Source organism: Diorhabda sublineata, chromosome 6 (assembly GCF_026230105.1).
Source record: "Diorhabda sublineata isolate icDioSubl1.1 chromosome 6, icDioSubl1.1, whole genome shotgun sequence".
Lineage (NCBI taxonomy): Eukaryota > Metazoa > Arthropoda > Insecta > Coleoptera > Chrysomelidae > Diorhabda > Diorhabda sublineata.
Genome location: NC_079479.1, coordinates 21,574,352 through 21,591,172, shown reverse-complemented (window position 1 = coordinate 21,591,172; position 16,821 = coordinate 21,574,352). Strand labels below are relative to the sequence as shown.

Here is a 16,821-nt window from a genome sequence, read left to right as displayed (position 1 = left end):
TGGTTAGAGGGTTGTGCATAATTCTTGTACTTCGTTAGGCGTCCTATCTCACTCCTAATGGTATCGATGGAACGTTCCAGGCGGCGTTGCCACCAGGGCTTTCTGTTGGTGTTATTGGTAGGGATATTTGTCACGTATATTTGCTGATTATGTAGACGGAATACTGCAACAGCTCCACAATAAATAAGTTAATGAAGTCGCTCGAGCGTATTGTATTCGGTGTAGAGGCTTCCTATTAATAAGTCGACTCCTGCAATGATTTTATTAGTCCTCAGCTTAGGTAATTTTGGACGACGTATAGGTTTGTGCTCTTAAAATCCGTTAGTACCTTGTGCATTTCGGGTGACACTTTATCGACAATATTTGGTTGATTATTGTTAAAATCGGGTATAGTTTGATTTTTGGTAATTTTATCTTCATGTTCGCCAGTGTGGGTTTCACCGTGTCTACCGCACTGGTGAGATGATCATCTATTCTTTGAAGATCTACAAGGACCACTCCTATTATTTGCTGCAGGATAGGTACAGGAAGCAAATTGTTTTTTACAGTACTCCTTCTCTGGTCAGCTATTCGTTGTTCCGTTTAATGCTGGGTACCTCTTAACAAAATCACGGTGAATGGCGTATCGGTAGGTGTTCATATCGGTCTCTATGTTGGTTGCTCTATAATAGGAGCACATAATCAATGAATTCATCTCACTGGTCCATTTCATGCGTTTCCTAGGCAATCCGGCTTTCGTATTTGTAGGCACATTGACTTGCGTCGCCGTAGAAACAGCAACCGATTATCACAGTAGCCCTACTCGGCGTTACGCTGCAATTACCGCTTGCCGAAGTAGTCTGTAGCTCATTTTTCGAACAGGACCCACTACCTAAATCCTGAACGGGACAAGAGGTTATGGTGGTACAATGGCCATTCACCCGTAAATTACACATCATGTTTTTTTGCACTTTAACCCTTCTGCAGGGGATAGGGAAGATATGAAAATTGAAAAGATGGCCAAGGCAGGTCAAATAGACAATAATGATGTGATCCCACAAAAAGGCTGGTTGGAGAGACCAGTGAAACATTATTATTCTACTTATTTTATGGCTTGCCTTGTATTCTGCAGTGCCTTCAGTCTCGATCGTCAGATGTCGATGCACATGATTCGGTTCATCTCTTTGGAGATCTGTCTGTTGATCTTCTGGTAGTTGGCTTCTTCTTGATTGCTTATTTCGCCATTATGTCGACATGTGTCTTCCGTACCCGCCTGATTACATCTCTTATCTTATGTCGGAACTACGTTTTCTCTCTCCTCTCTCCGTCTATTTATCTAAGGGTTTTTATTTCTGTTATTTGGACAAGTTGTTTTATCCTGCTTATATTCACTCTCGTTTCAGCTGCATATGTTAACAAAGTAAAAATGACACACTCGTAAAGGTATGTAAATGTGTCTGTATGCATTACAAAGCAATTACAGTGAAGTCGTTCAATGCCGGCCAACTATATTATGCTTGCCTTCCAAACCACTGGCTCTTTTATTACATAGAGGATTCAAAATAATACATTTTAAAAAATTTCTTTTTCATATTGTCAAGCGAAAGTCGAATCGGTGTCTTATAAATCAAAAATAATAGTGTACATTATTTTTTTACATTATACGAGCGCATGTTAATATTTTGTCAACGAATACGACATGCATATACCTGACTTGTCTATTATTCATTAATTGTGAAATATTTCTTCAGAATTTCTGATTGTTGTTTTTTTATTTATTTTTTTTTAAACGGGTGAAATCAAGAAACCATCGGTTGAAATTAATGTATTGATCGCAAGTCTTCATAGTCTAGGTAAAAGTAACCGTACTATTGCTGCCGGATTAAAAGTACCTCGACTTACCATGTGGGCTACGAAGTAAAAAAGTATGGATTCACCAGGAGCTTTAGCAATAGAAAAAGTTCAGAGCAGCCTCGGAAAACCACAACCGCTGAAGATAACCATATGTATCGATCAGTAAACGTGATCAACGACTCAGAGGCCCAGAGGTGGCATCTTAGATCAATGAATCAAAGGATATGACTTTGAATATCTGCTTCTACATAAAAAGAAGATTAAGAGAAAGGAGAGATGGCCTTTATCTGCCTATAAATACTTCTACAAAAAAAGGATATTGAAAGAAGCTCGCCTTTTCTGGAAAGGTGGCAGTGAAGACATCAAGATGATCAAAAGAACATAAAAATTGGACGCAGATAGAATGGAAAAGTGTTTTATGGAGTGATGAGTCGAAATTTGAGGTTTTTGAGTATAAGAAAGTGAACGAGTGCTACACCCATTTGTATTACCGACTGTGAAACACACCGAAGACCTGGTAAAAATGAGGATTCTGAATAAAGAAAGCCATGAAAAAATATTAAAATTGGACAGAGAAATGAGAAAGCATTGTCCTATCGCCACTCCTTATTTTCAGAATATCCTAAAAAGGAATAGAATCAAATATACGACGATTATTCGATAAAATTGTAACAATGTAAAAATTGTGCACCGAAATAAAAAAAGGAAAAGGGGATTACATTGATGAATAAAAAATTCAAATTACACACTGTAGTTTCATAATTAAATTATTTTCATCTAAATATAAACATCAAAATCGATCGTATCAAACTAAAAAAGAACGACGTTTTTCTTCATTGTTCATTAATCATTTATTTCAATAACATTTATTACATTTGGCAAATCATATGGATATTGTCTTTGTAATTCTGCCTCAATGAATACATTCCAATCACTTTCCCACTCATTCATTGCTAATTTCTTTTTATTTTCATCTAGACTACTATATTTTATGGAATTGATAGCCAACTGTTTTAAAAACCTTAAATCGCTATTTTTTCCAGCTAAAGCCATAAACGCCATATACCAATCATAGCTAAGTCCTCTTGATCCCCAAAACGATGGATCATCAGCGGAAATAACAACAGGGAAACCGTTTGCTATTAAAATAACTCCAGGATGGTTTCTCAAATCCGTCACTAATTTCAACACTTGATTTGAAATAGGACAAATTTCAAGTGCTATATCTTTTTCTTTGACTAGTTGGGCTGCAATAGGATGCTTTAAAATGGCGTAACTGTGTCCAATTCTTGTAGTATTGAGCAGAATTGCGTCTAGTATGTTAAAATCTGTAGATTCGCCTTCCCAGTTTGTTTCGCCAGCGTGAAAGAAAAAATTCACTCCCATTTTCTGCAATTCTTCCAGTTGTGACAAGAAAGATATCAACGGATTTCCTACAACACATGAAAATTTAACAGGATGTGCAAAAATGAATTGAGAATCAAAAAAATATTGAGCGAACATAGATTTTGTTATACGAGTTGTCTCAAAAGAGGGTTCACATTTAAAAAAACAAGTTGAAGAAAACTACTTGGGAATTTATTTCTTAAAAAGGATATCGTCCAAATGTATCACAGAATTTATTTATTCGAGCTCTGAAATTGCCTATGACGGCTCGACAGGTATTCTCCGTGAGGGCTGCCATTTAGTGATGGATATTTCCTTTTAATTGTGCCAGGGAATTTGTTAGTGTAAACTTTAGATTTGTCATAAAATCCACAGGAAATCGGGATTGCGTGGAGGCCAACTTATGTCACATCTCCTGGAGATCAATTTACCAGAAACAAATTTAACAGAGATCTATTGGACGTGTGTGAAGTCGCTTCGTTCTATTGGAACCGAATATAACCATTAGTGGTTTGCAGTTCAGGCACTAAGAAGTCGTCCGTCATCTGCACATAGTGTCTGAATTCACTGTAACTGTGCAGTCCCTAATATATTTGTGAAATGCAAAATATTGATGATCTATGCAAGTTTAAAGCAACAGTACGCTTCCAACTTTTTCGACCGTTCTAGAAGACCATGGACGTCCGGATTTTGGTTCATTCAGCGTTGGTTAGGTCTCCTCATTTAAGTGAAGAACATTGTCAATATTGCACAATGTTTAACGCGCTACAATCGCCGAATTACCGTTTTTGTAAAACTCACGCACGGACATCACTAAAATATGATTCTATTGACTAAATGACCTCAATTGACATAAATTGACGTGAATCGACATCAATCGATGTCAATAGACATCATAACAGCTTTATACATTTAGACATTATAATCAAGCAACTGTTCTACTAAATTTTGATACTCTTAAATCTTATAAGAATTAAATATTACTCCGATATTACTAATCAAGCAGAAGATATAAATGTAAACGTTGGGATTCAACACTGAAACAAAACAAATAAACATGCTCATCTACACCGAGAAGACCAAATGCCTAGTGACGTCCAAAGAACCGATAAGATGTTGGAAGTTGGAAATCGATCTAAAAGTTATCGAACAAGTAATTCATTTTAAATATATGGGAGTATCAAAAATGAGTCATAGAAATCTTTTTAACGAAATAAAAGAACAAACAATGAAACCGGTACGAATTTCGTGATGCTTAAAGTTATCGTTTCGAAGAATAATTACCTGAATACCGAAAGTGAAATCGAGATATATAAAACGACTGTAAGACCTTTGATAACAATCCCAGCAGAAACAAATATACAAGTTAAGAACGCCCAAATGAAGAACCCAAAAGGAAGAAGACCACATGGCCACCTAAGCGATGGCGAGAATGCTGGCAGTTAATAGACAATAGTCTACTAATATGGTCATCCTTGTTTTAAAAAAAAAACAAGGAAAAAGAAATACTTATTCTTATTAACATGAATCGATAGAGTTGATAATAATTAATTATATAGGTTACATGAAAGGACGGAGATTAGCATAAGCGTATTTTTAGAAAAAATTGAGTATAAATCGCACTTGAATTCGTTTAAATGAGAATATGAACAAATCTATTAACCCAAATCAAAAATTAACTGAATCATAGTTAATCAAAAGAAAAGTAATCACTTTTCTACTGATTCAATTAGATCTAAATAATGCTCTTTCTAATATTTAATCACGACTCAAATTCGTAATGTGCATGGTTAATAAAATGGGTAACTTTTTTTTCCTAAATCGGCACAACCTTTTTTGATGTTCGTGTGCTCCACAAAACATAAAGTATATATTTACAGCTATTTGTTTACAATGCAAAAAGTTTCATCCGGCGATATTGACTATGAAAAAAAAGTGCACAACCAGTTTGCTTGAAATTTTTTGTTTCCAATAGAAATACGGCACGAAAATTATTGAGGCTGCTATAAGTATTTTGGAGAGTCTAACCTAACCTAACCTCTGTTAACGACAATAACATTAAAAAAATTGACGAAGTGGTGCTCAAAAATCGTCATAGCCAAAAGATATATATTTTGATTAATGTTTTGGGTCAATGCTAGACTCGTACCAAAACAATTAAATATTTTGTGAAAATAATGTCAAGTAGAGGTCGCAAAACGTTGTGTCCCGAATATTTTGCTGAGATAGAGAACTGAAATTTTTTACATTTTTTCTTCATAGTCTCCGTAAGACTCTACACATTTTTGCCACCTCCCCAGAAGCTTTCGGACACCTTTTTCGTAAAAATCCCTCGGCTTGTCAAGTAACCATTCGTTCACGAAGGATTCTACGTTTGCATTGGTTTTGAATCGCAGCCTGCCAAGTGTCTCTCTCAATCGACCAAGAAATAATAGTCGCTTGGCAACAAATCAGGACTGTAAGGAGGGTGTTCCATTGTTTGCCAACCCAATACGTTCAACGTTTCCATCATAAGCCGAGCTGTGTGCAGTCTGATGTTGTCTTTTAGCAATATCGCACTACGGATTAAAATATTGTATCGTTTTGATCTTTAAACTGGTTTCAACGTGTTTTTATAAAGTTACTATAATACTTTGCTTTTACAGTTCGTGAGAAAATCAACAGCAATTACTCCTCTTATGTGCCAAATTACGGTACAAAACACCTTCTCTGCTGACAGTGAAAACTTCGCTTTAACCCGCGCACCTTCGTCTTTCTTCCTCCTCTCCATAGACCCGCGTTTACTCTCCAGGATATAGAAGTGTAACGAATTCTCTCCTTCTTCATACTGCTACAGTAGACGCGATAAAACTTCCCAGCGTGTGAATTTCAGAAGTCTTGGCACACATCTGGCGAATGTTAAAGTATCTGTGACCAAAAAACGAATAATGATGCGTAGCGCAACAGACACTGGTACATCCTTATCGCTCATGGATATGATGTAGAAACTGACCAACAATCTAGCGCAAATCCGAAAAAATCAAATCAAAGTTGGTCTAAAATGCTCCAGAGGATCAAACGGACTACTACTTTTGACGCGTCTACATAAAACAATTGTGGCTATTTTTTAGTCAAACACGAAATGAGAGTTGCCTTATTCACCAAATTTGACTGCTTGTTACCTTTTCCTCTTTTCGAAACCTGAAAATCTGCTTTGGATAGCACGCTGTGTGCCTATTGAAATTAGAAGTAGTAATTACTGAAGGTACTGAAAATCATCCCAGCCAATGTTCACAACAAGTTTATAGAAATCTGGATTTATTATTCGCATAGTTGTTATATTAGAAGACGATAATAAATTTTGTATTAAAATACGTGGTATGTTCAACTGAATCATGAAGAATTAATACTACAATAAAATACCAGATTTAAATTTCAATCAACTTGAAATCCCACAATATTTGTATCAGCTGAAAAAGTAAAAATTGGACATTTCTATTTATAGAGTAAAAAGTATTCTTTCTATCTGGATTTCAAATCTTTTTCAAATTATTAACAGCATTACCTGCATCTTCTTGACCAACCAAGTCAAAACCTGCAACAAAATCAGGATATTTCTTCCTAAGTTTTCTGAATGTATTAACATATTCATCCATAGTAGCATTATCAACATGTCTATTAGGTGCATAAATAAATCTAGCTCCGAAAAAATCAGGATGATCCGTTTGGAACTTTTTAAATGTATGCACGTACATACCAAGAACCTCCAGCTTGGAATAAATATTTCCATCAATATCATATACCTCTGGTAAAAATCCTCTGAATTCTAAATACTTAACGTTGTCTTCGTATAGTTCTAAGAGTGCCTCGTAGAAGTATTCTTCGAAAATTGGTTTATATGTTAATAAACCTAAAATAAGAATAATTTGAATGATGTTATTTAAGATATAATGAAGAGATAATTTATATGGATTAATAACAGGGTGTGTTTATGTTTCGACTCACAGTGACCGAATCTGAATTTTAAGGACCATCTTTGGCATTTACTGACATCTAATGCACTTGAAATTAATATCGCAAATGTTTTCGAAGAACTTTAAAGTTATTATCGTTGCCTAATAATTTCATCATAAATTGCAGAAAATGTTCAATATTCAATTATTTAGAAATAAACAATAACTTTAACACCTGTTTAAGACGGCTTAGAAGGACAAAAAGATCTAACAATTGGCAGTCAAATATTGGTATGTGAAAAAACCACATTACTTTCCGGTCTCACAAAAATTTATACAAATAATATGTTGAGTAAATAATTATATTTAAATCTACAACTGATTTCACTCTGCGAGTAAAAATATCCGATTTTTAAGTAAATATGACGACTACTATTAATAATCGTATGCTTAGGACTTTCTCTATACATTGTTTATATTAAATAATTATATAAAGTCCTTTACAAAATATTTCTTCTTGCGTACGAAGACCGCCCTGAAATCTACCTCAATTTCCTTGACAACTCTCCCTTATTCATAAGATAAAACCCTTTCTCATCATTTCGTCGATAACCCCACTCCACACAAAACAAAACTCACAAAAAACTTACAAAAAAATCGCCAAACCGAGAAAAACCACAAGCAAACTTCACAACTCCATACCTCCAGAGAAGCAACTCCTATATCAGGGCCAACTCCAACATACCTTCCTCCTATAACAAACTTCATATATCCTACCAAAAAATTCTCCAACGAATCTCTCTCTCTCTATTTTTCTTCTTGACTTTTTGCCTGCAAATCGACAATTATTCCAAAAAGCTTTAAATTATAAATATATAGAATTTTTCACAATCTAATAAAGTGACTAAATTCCAATTAATGCATGCAATGATTTTTTTTTAAATAAGAATTAATTCGTCATAATGCAGAACAAAAAATGTGTGGCGTACTCTACGTGGTTTGGGGTTTTCATTCAAAATAATACAAAAGACAAGGCATAATGGAGTCAAAGCGTTTGCAAAAACTCTAAAAAATAAATACGCTAGATCGAGAAACACACGAAAATCTTCGTAGATAATAATGATAATAAATGTGAAATAATAACTTTTCTACATGCGGGGCTAGAAAAAAGATGGATACCAGAATGTCTTTTTTTAGAAGGCTTTAATATTTCAGATTCTAATCTGGATTATCATTGCAATAAAACCGCGGAAGTTTTTGATGATTGGTTTCAAAACAAATAATTCCGAATATACCACTGAATAGCTGCATTGTGATAAACGATGCATCATCACATAGTCGGCAAAAGAAAAGATACCTTGTTCCAGTAACAAAAAAAGGGAATGAATGAATACGAGACTTTTTGTACGAACGTAACATCTATTTCCACGAAAGTGATAATGATCAACAATTGTTAGAAACTGTAATAGTTATAAGTTATCATTTTTCAAAGGAAAATGTTTGTGACGAAATTGCAAAGGAAGTAGGCTACGAAGTTATTGGGCTCACATTATAGTATTTTATTTTTAATATGATCGAAAAATGTAGCCGCTGAAAACTAGAGAAACTGTATTCAATACGTGAAAAAAAATAAGAACTCATATAGATGTATGTACAGGGTCCTTCACGACGAGCTGAATCGATATGTATAGGGGAAAGTACTGCGACTAGTCTTCTGAAAATTTGTTTGCATGGCTTTTTCGAAATGCTCGTTTCAGTTAAAATAATTTCAGTTTTCTGAAACTTTCGATTATACCGGAAGTGGACCCATACTTCGGTTATTTTAAACGGAATGCTATGGTTTTTATTAAATTTTTGGAATCTACACGGATTTTCGATATAACTTTATATGAGGGATTTAAACAAATAACACTTACAGCTTTCAAAATCTGTAAAAACCTTGACAAAAATTTAAATAAGGTGCTCAGAAAATGGTGCCGAATTTCGCTATCTAAAAACTTCGAAAACTTAATTTTTTCAAATGGCAACCTCCATTTTTCTCTTTACCATTGGATTCTACTCTTTAAATTAAGGGGACTTCGTCAGTAAATTTATACCTATATCTCAAATTAACGGTTTTTGTAGAAACTTGAAAAAACTGAAATTTTCATGGTTTTTAAATATAAATTGTCCATATCCCAAAAATATTATACCTGACTCAGTTAAAATCAGAAATATGTTTTTTTTAGTGGAGAGCTGCATGTGTCCAAAAGTTTCGATAATGTGAAATAATTAAAAAGTGGTGGGCTTTAGGTATAGTATGCCTTATATAAACTTATTTTGATATTTTGTGTAAATTTTAAAAATTTAATAAAAACCATAGCACTCCGTTTAAAATAAAAAAGTTTGGGTTCACTTCCGGTATAACCGGAAGTTTCAGAAAACTGAAATTATTTTAGATGAAACGAGAATTTCGGAAAACCCATGCAAGCAAATTTTCAGAAAAGTAGTCCCAGTACTTTCCCATATAAATATCAATTTAGCTCGTCGTGCAGGACCCTGTACACAGATATAAATGATTCAGAACCCCTAAAAACTCATATCAAAATTCCCAGCCCAAGAATGTAAACGAAATATACCATGTATTAAAATGAAATAAATTTCATAAAATTCAAATTTCTCTCTAAATTCTAACGAAAATGCCAGTTGTCAAAATAGAATAGCCCGGCCCTGTACAATGTCCTCCCAATAAATAGTCATCAATTTACGACTTTTGGTTCTTATCAAATTTTAAATAGATACGTTAAGTTGAGGCACTTTCTTAGATTTGGAGAAATACTATACTTAACAAATAAATTTATTTTATCCTTATGTCATATAATTGAATTTGATTAACGGCTTTAATACAAGTTCATTTTTCTCGAGAAAATTGCTTATAACGACATGATAAGATACTGGGATTGGTATTTCAGATTGCTAACTACCTACTTAAAGATTATTACATGTAAGTACCAGATGTTTATTCTTGTCATGAGAAAATACCTTGGAACCAACTATACTGTACCTCCAATTGTTCTAAAGATGGTTTGAAATGCTTTCCAAACAGTATTTGAATTAGAATATGTCTTATCAGGATCATTGCATATCATTGATATTTTCGATTTCAAGTAACTATCAAAGTTCTTATCAGATCTTCTTAAATCGCTAACCAAAGTCCAATTGCAAGAGTCGCTGATATTGTTTCCTCGAAAGAAATGTAGATTGATTTGATCCTTTTCAATGCATATATAGAGGTTGTCTCTATAAGTCAAACTAAAAATAATGATAATTATTAATAAACTTAGCCGTGAAGCAAAAAGTGATATAGTCATAGAAGTCAGTAAAGCTCGGTATGGCAATGTCCTCCGGTAAGACAAAATAAGTACCGCGCTCTTTTGACACCTCTTGTTTAAATATTAAATGTGGTCTATTTATACAAAGAAACTCGTGAGCAAAAAAGTCTACTTAAATAGCACGCCCGCGGTCAAAAGTCACGAGCAAAAAATCTGCAGCTTCCATTCTTTTTGTGATTTCAGCATCTTAAAGCCATTAGTCTCATCTTCATATTGAGTAATATATGAAAAAGGTTTATATATTAAAAGCTTAAATTTGTCAAAATAATAATTTATATACTATAATAAATTATAGTTAAATAAAACTAAAAAGCACGCTTTTAACAATAATCAAACTAAACGGTAAAAGGCTTTCTATCATATTTTTAAAACTCTGTGTTTCGATGCGAAAGTTAGGTAAATAGGGAAATGAAAAATAAAAGAAAGGGAAGACCTACTCAGTGAGGAATTTTCGCTAAAAAAAAATAATTCGGATGAACCGAAATTTTATAAAAAAATTATATTTCAGTAACGTGCATAAGTGATCCACCAAGAAACATAGTCTAACTTTGAGACTACACTAACGAGAAATGTCATTAAATATCGCGATAATGGACGTTAACCGTAGGTGTAGCCACGACTTGACGCGATAATTCAACAACGGCATTAACATTGCCTTTTGACGTTAGGCGATAGCTCAAGCGGGCGGTGGTACATAAAGAGATTCACGCGAGAATCAATGTCATGAAGCGGCCACACTACGTATTGTCTGTGTGCGTCTTGAGCGCGACGGGATCGCACATCTTCAGAATACGTACTATGGCTTTGGAGTAGAGTAACGAGAAAGTAATTGCGTTTGCCGAGATTCTGCAAACAGAACCATGTTTGTGGGAACCGAAACTCAAAAGTTTCAAAAATCGTGGGACGCAATATAGGGTTTGGCGACTAATAATGGAATTATTACCTTTTAAAACAACTATCGAAGAAATGAAAAAGTAGAAGGAAACATTAATGGATTAGTATAGAACTCATTTAAACTTTTTTCTTCATTTGGTAATGATGAATGAATAAATACAAATAATAAAAAATTACACTCATGAAATACAGAGCTCTCTCAACGTACATCTTGCTTGAATTCAAGTAAAATTAACGCCGTTTTCATCACCAATAATGGGCATTCACGTTGACCATTTAAGTGTAGCCACCCGCTTTAGCGCGTTAGAAATTATCGCGCCTATGGGCATTGACGTTAACCGCTAGCGTAGCCCCAGCGTAACAGCCAGTGAACGGCCAAAAGCACATATTAATAAACCCTCAATTTTGAACAAAGACTCCCATATGAGATGGGGACTAACTAAGCCCAGTCGCGGTAACTGCAGTACTGCGCACGTAGTACAGGTAACAAAATTACCTGAATTTTAAGAGTATTTTAACAAAGCTGTCATTAAGATATAATATAATATTTTCGTAAATAGAAAATCATAATGACTTACAATTATCACGGTTTTGACGTCAAGGCAGACGTTTTTAAAATTTCGAAAAAGAAATTTCAAAAATATTTTAACAAATCTGAAAGTATAATATTCTATTGTTAATAATATTAGGAGCTAATATTTTTCATGGCCGATATTTTCCGTGGTTATAATAGTCCGGTAAAGAGCAAAACTTTATCTATAGCGCGAGAATATGTATATATAGTGCTCACATACTTGTACGTTTTGTAGGTGATCAACACACATCTATTTCTGGAATTTACTGCACCTTTTTCTTTTACACTTGCTTCTAGCACTGCCGCATACATAACACCTCACATGTGTTGCTCCTGGTTGGAGAAAGGGTGTCTTTTGAGAATATCAAGTTTCAATAATAATCTTCCTCGGATTTTTATTTCTCTTGGTATAGATTCTAAACTGATGCGATGTTCAATTTGAGGTTTTATTCGTTCGAACGCCAATTGTTTCAAAAAATCTATTCAGTCAAGTCAAGATGATTTTGGTTAGTTTTGTAGATGGTAAGGGCATTCACCCCTACAACATTCAGTAAGTGGAAAAATAATATCAGAGGCTATCTTCAATATATCGGCAGCGAACTTTGTCTCATTGTAATCGGTGATAATAACTATAGTTTATTTCAGAAAGTTATAGAGTAATAAAACCTCAGGTAGGTATGCAAAGGGACCACAGAGTGACCCAACGAATATTTAAGCCACTTTCATACTTTGAAATTGATTTCATTTTTTTTATCAAGTACAAGTAGTACCAACCGGGTTGGGGTCAATATATGGGTTTAGCCTATTGTCATCCATTCACAAACACTAAAAATTTTGTGCCAAAGGCATGCCGGTAGGATAATCGTGAGAAGGAAAGAATTTTATTTCAACTGAATAAAAATTAGGCATTTTGTACATAGTATTCGGTACACTTATTTTTTATTGAACATTATACAAAAAATACATTACATATACTGAAATTAAATTTTAAAAAATCATAATATTCTTCGTCATCTGAGGAAGTGGCATCTCCTTTTGACGTTATAATTAACGGGTCGACGGTCCGATCGAACAAGTAGTCAAGATCCCACATTTTCTCCTCTTCTTTAATGACATGCTGCATCAGTTCTCTGGTTGTCACCTCCTTAATGGCTTGATCAAATAGTAGCTCAACGCCTTACATTTTAATGTCGTGTTGTGTGTTGCTACAAATCCTTTCATTTGCGTCCATATTAGTTCTATAGGATTTAGTTCGCAACGAAACGGCGGTGTGCTCACTATGTTTATTTTTCTGCTGTATCTTCCACGGCGTATTTCATAAAACAATGTTTGTGTAAATTTGCTATAGGTAATAGCTCTTTCTTTATCAAATTATCTTCAAATTCCATACTTTTGGTGGTTAACCAGTCAATAATTTCTTGTTTTCTCCAAGATAAAGTTGGAGTTTTCTTGTAGCATAGAAATCGTTATATGCAGATACAAGGGCGAATATTTTCATCCAGTACTTTGAGGGTATGGTAGACATAAAAAGCTACAGTTCCCTCTAAATGAAAAAAGCTGCTCATCTATAGTAAGGTAGTTTGAGGGTTTGTACGTATTCTTACAGTTGTCTACAAACCTGTTAAATATTTCTCGAGAAGCAGCTAGCTTATTAAAAGTCTTTCGTCTCTAGTGTTAATATTGTTAAACCTAAGGGAACGTATCAAGAATCTATACCTTTTTTCACTCATTGTCAGGTATATACTTTCCTCTCCAGTACTCAAAAAATTATTTCATATTTCTGATACATTTCTTCTCCCAGATTTTTAGCCCCAGCAAGGTACAAAATTCTAATTAGTGTCCTTATTTTCCGACAATCTGCTTTTTAGCACCCCTCTCCATTCCACAATGAGGCCTTATTTTTCCAATATATCAATTCGCAACAATTTTCAAAATGATTTTATCAACAATCATGCACTCAAATGCTAATATAGGTGTAACAGCTTGTTTCGCTTCACCTGGCCGGTATAACAAAGGAATTAAGTTATGTTCAGGCATGCTTAAAGTCCGACCTGCTTGCGGTTCTAAGTACCATCTTGTTACTTTATGTCTACCCAAACAGAATAAAGGATATACAAAAGGACCTTGAGAAGGTCCCTAAGATAGCTACACTTGAGGATCTGGTTCAAATTCCATATTATCAGGTATATTTGGTGAATTTTTTTTCGATGATTTCGTCCGATTGATCAAAATTGTGATCTTCCACTTAGTCCTTTTCTATCTCGTCAGCGTCTTCCAGACATAGAACACAAAATCAACGCGACAACCCTCTTCAGTTTCTTCTAACCAGCGGCGTAACTCCTCACAATCGTGTTCAATCATGTCAGATTTTATTTGTGATATGAATATCATAAAACCATTACAGTTGTACTAACCATATGTCACCATAACATATTCAAAAATCGCATGGTTAACAGATATACACCAATACTATAGGCTTCCAGAAAACATTCAGCAAAAATTCGGTAAACGTTTCACTGTGTCTGTACTGTGAGGTAGGTGAAGTAGTGCAGGAAGATAGATGACCGCCGAAAGTCATCGGTAGTGCCAACCGCCATCAGTAAGCAAAATGAAATTCCTGGTGTACACCTATACCACGCGTGACACTGGAATGTTAAGGAAAAATCGATTCCATTCGGTAGCAACAGATTGAGCTCCTACCATGATCAGGCAATATCGGTTTTTAAGCCATTCTAAAATAATTATACCAGAAGTAACTTCAGACATACGTTCAATATTCTATAGTCCTGCATGATAATATTAGAATCAGATTTGAAGATATTTTGTCGAAGGAAATACCTCCAAGATTCGTTGAAAGGGAAGTGGAGAATGTGTTGTTATAAGAGGAGCTACTTGAGCTTACCACTAATGAGGAGTTGCGGTTCACCGAATCCACTAAAATTTTGAGTTTGGGATCCAATGCTTTACCTTAACAAGCAATGATGTGTAATACTCTTTTGCCTCTTTGAGGATAGTCCGTGACTATCCCAAAACCAGTCGTCATTACCTTTCTGGTCAATGAAATTGTCTTTGCCTTTTTCGTGAGAGGTTTGTTCATAATAATCCACTACTTTGACTGATTTTAGTTTCAGAGAACCACTCAATCTGTGCATAAATATAATTTCCAATTTATATTGATAACAAGGTATCTTCAGATTGAAAATTTTCAGACAACTCTCGTAGATCAGAGTCTCTGGCAGAGGTCTCAATAAAATAGACATGAGCCGTATTCGACACATTACGACAATTCTGTTTACAAAACAGCATCAACGAAAAACAAATCAGGCACTATATAGATAGAGAAAATGTTATTGATCAGTCTTGGCAATGTTCAGTCAAACAAACTAAAATTTCACACTTTCTGATAAACATAATAGAATAATTGATACATTATTGTTCAGTAATTGGTTTCTAGTTTTTTTTCTCGAAATTTCGTAACATGTAATATTTGAAATTCTCGTTAATTTCTATTATGTTTGGGACCCCTTGAGTTGAGTTTTGAATTAACGAGAGTCGATTGTATTTAAAAAATTTATAAATAAAAAAAATTCAAGGCCCAGTAAATCCTTGAAGCATAAATTAGGATAATTTCGAAACTTACTTGTACAAATATTCTTGTGACACTAAAGCTTCATCGTGTGAATGTAAAGACGATCCTTTTGGAACTCGTTGAATGATGTCAAACACCTTTGATTTCTCAATTTTGTCCTTAACTTTAAAAAAATGTTGTCCGGCCAGAAAATCATTGGGATTTAAAAAACCTAAATCATATTCCTCAAATTTGTAAGTCATTAAAATATCACTGACTCGCTTTTCCTTTTCAGTTAAATTTAGTTTTGAACCTAATGAAAACTGTTTTTCATAATTGATCAATTTTTCCCTTTCCGCCCAATAATCTGATGACGAAAGGGGAACGTAGGCACTTAACAAAACTAAAATACACACATTTTTCATTATAGCCGGAGATTGACTGTCTAGGATTGAAATTTATATGAAGTAAATTGATTGAACGATTATCTATTAATAGTGAAATCAAATAAGACGATTCAGGCCCGGACTGCTTACATTATGAAATTTAAAAAAATAGATATTGAGAGATGACGCTAAAAAAATTTTTATCTCATCAATAAGTTCGTTATTTGCGATCGATTTGATAATAAAATCACAACTTCTTAATTAAAGACGTATTTAACAAATACTTATAAACATTATACACATTATACTCAATTCTTCTCTAGTAGGGTTTTGTGATTTGAATGCATACGCATCAACGACTTCTTCAGGTTTAGAAAAATGGTTTACCTCGCAATCTATTTTTATGCGGGAATAAGAAGAAATCATTGGGTGCCAAAGAACGACTGTATAGCAGATGATCCAACAATTCAGTTATCAATGTTTGAAAAAACTATTGTATGATCTGATGCGTGAGAGCTCGCATTATCGTGGTGGAAAATAATTCGTCTTCTTCGAGTGGTTTCACTGAGTTTTTCAGAAACTTCTGGCAAACAAATGTTGCTGTACCGTTCAGAATTGACCGTTCTACGGTGCTCTAATAGAATAAATCTTTTTGTGAGCCAAATTTTCATGGAATGTTTGTGAGTTTTCTGGTACAACCGCCGATTTTGGACGACCTTCATGAAAATCATCCTGGAGCTAGAGACCAACACGATTGAATTCAGAAAACTAGTGAAACACTGGCTCGAATGGGGCTCCATCCGTAAAAGCCAATGCTTTGATTGGCATACTGCTGTTGGTTTAATCCATAGAAAATCGTCGCACGAAAATGTTAGTG

General features: G+C 34.3%; 1 protein-coding gene across 1 annotated transcript; it reads right to left on the bottom strand.

The window, feature by feature from the left end:
- Window positions 1-2,659: 2,659 nt before the first annotated feature.
- Window positions 2,660-16,054, bottom strand: LOC130445925 (adenosine deaminase 2-like). Its single transcript, XM_056781826.1, has 4 exons — window positions 15,631-16,054; window positions 10,195-10,442; window positions 6,764-7,108; window positions 2,660-3,266 (listed from the first exon to the last, which is right to left on the bottom strand). Exons 1-4 carry the CDS (start codon window positions 15,981-15,983, stop codon window positions 2,677-2,679), a joined length of 1,536 nt encoding a protein of 511 aa, XP_056637804.1. The 5' UTR covers window positions 15,984-16,054; the 3' UTR covers window positions 2,660-2,676.
- Between the last annotated feature and the right edge of the window lie 767 nt (window positions 16,055-16,821).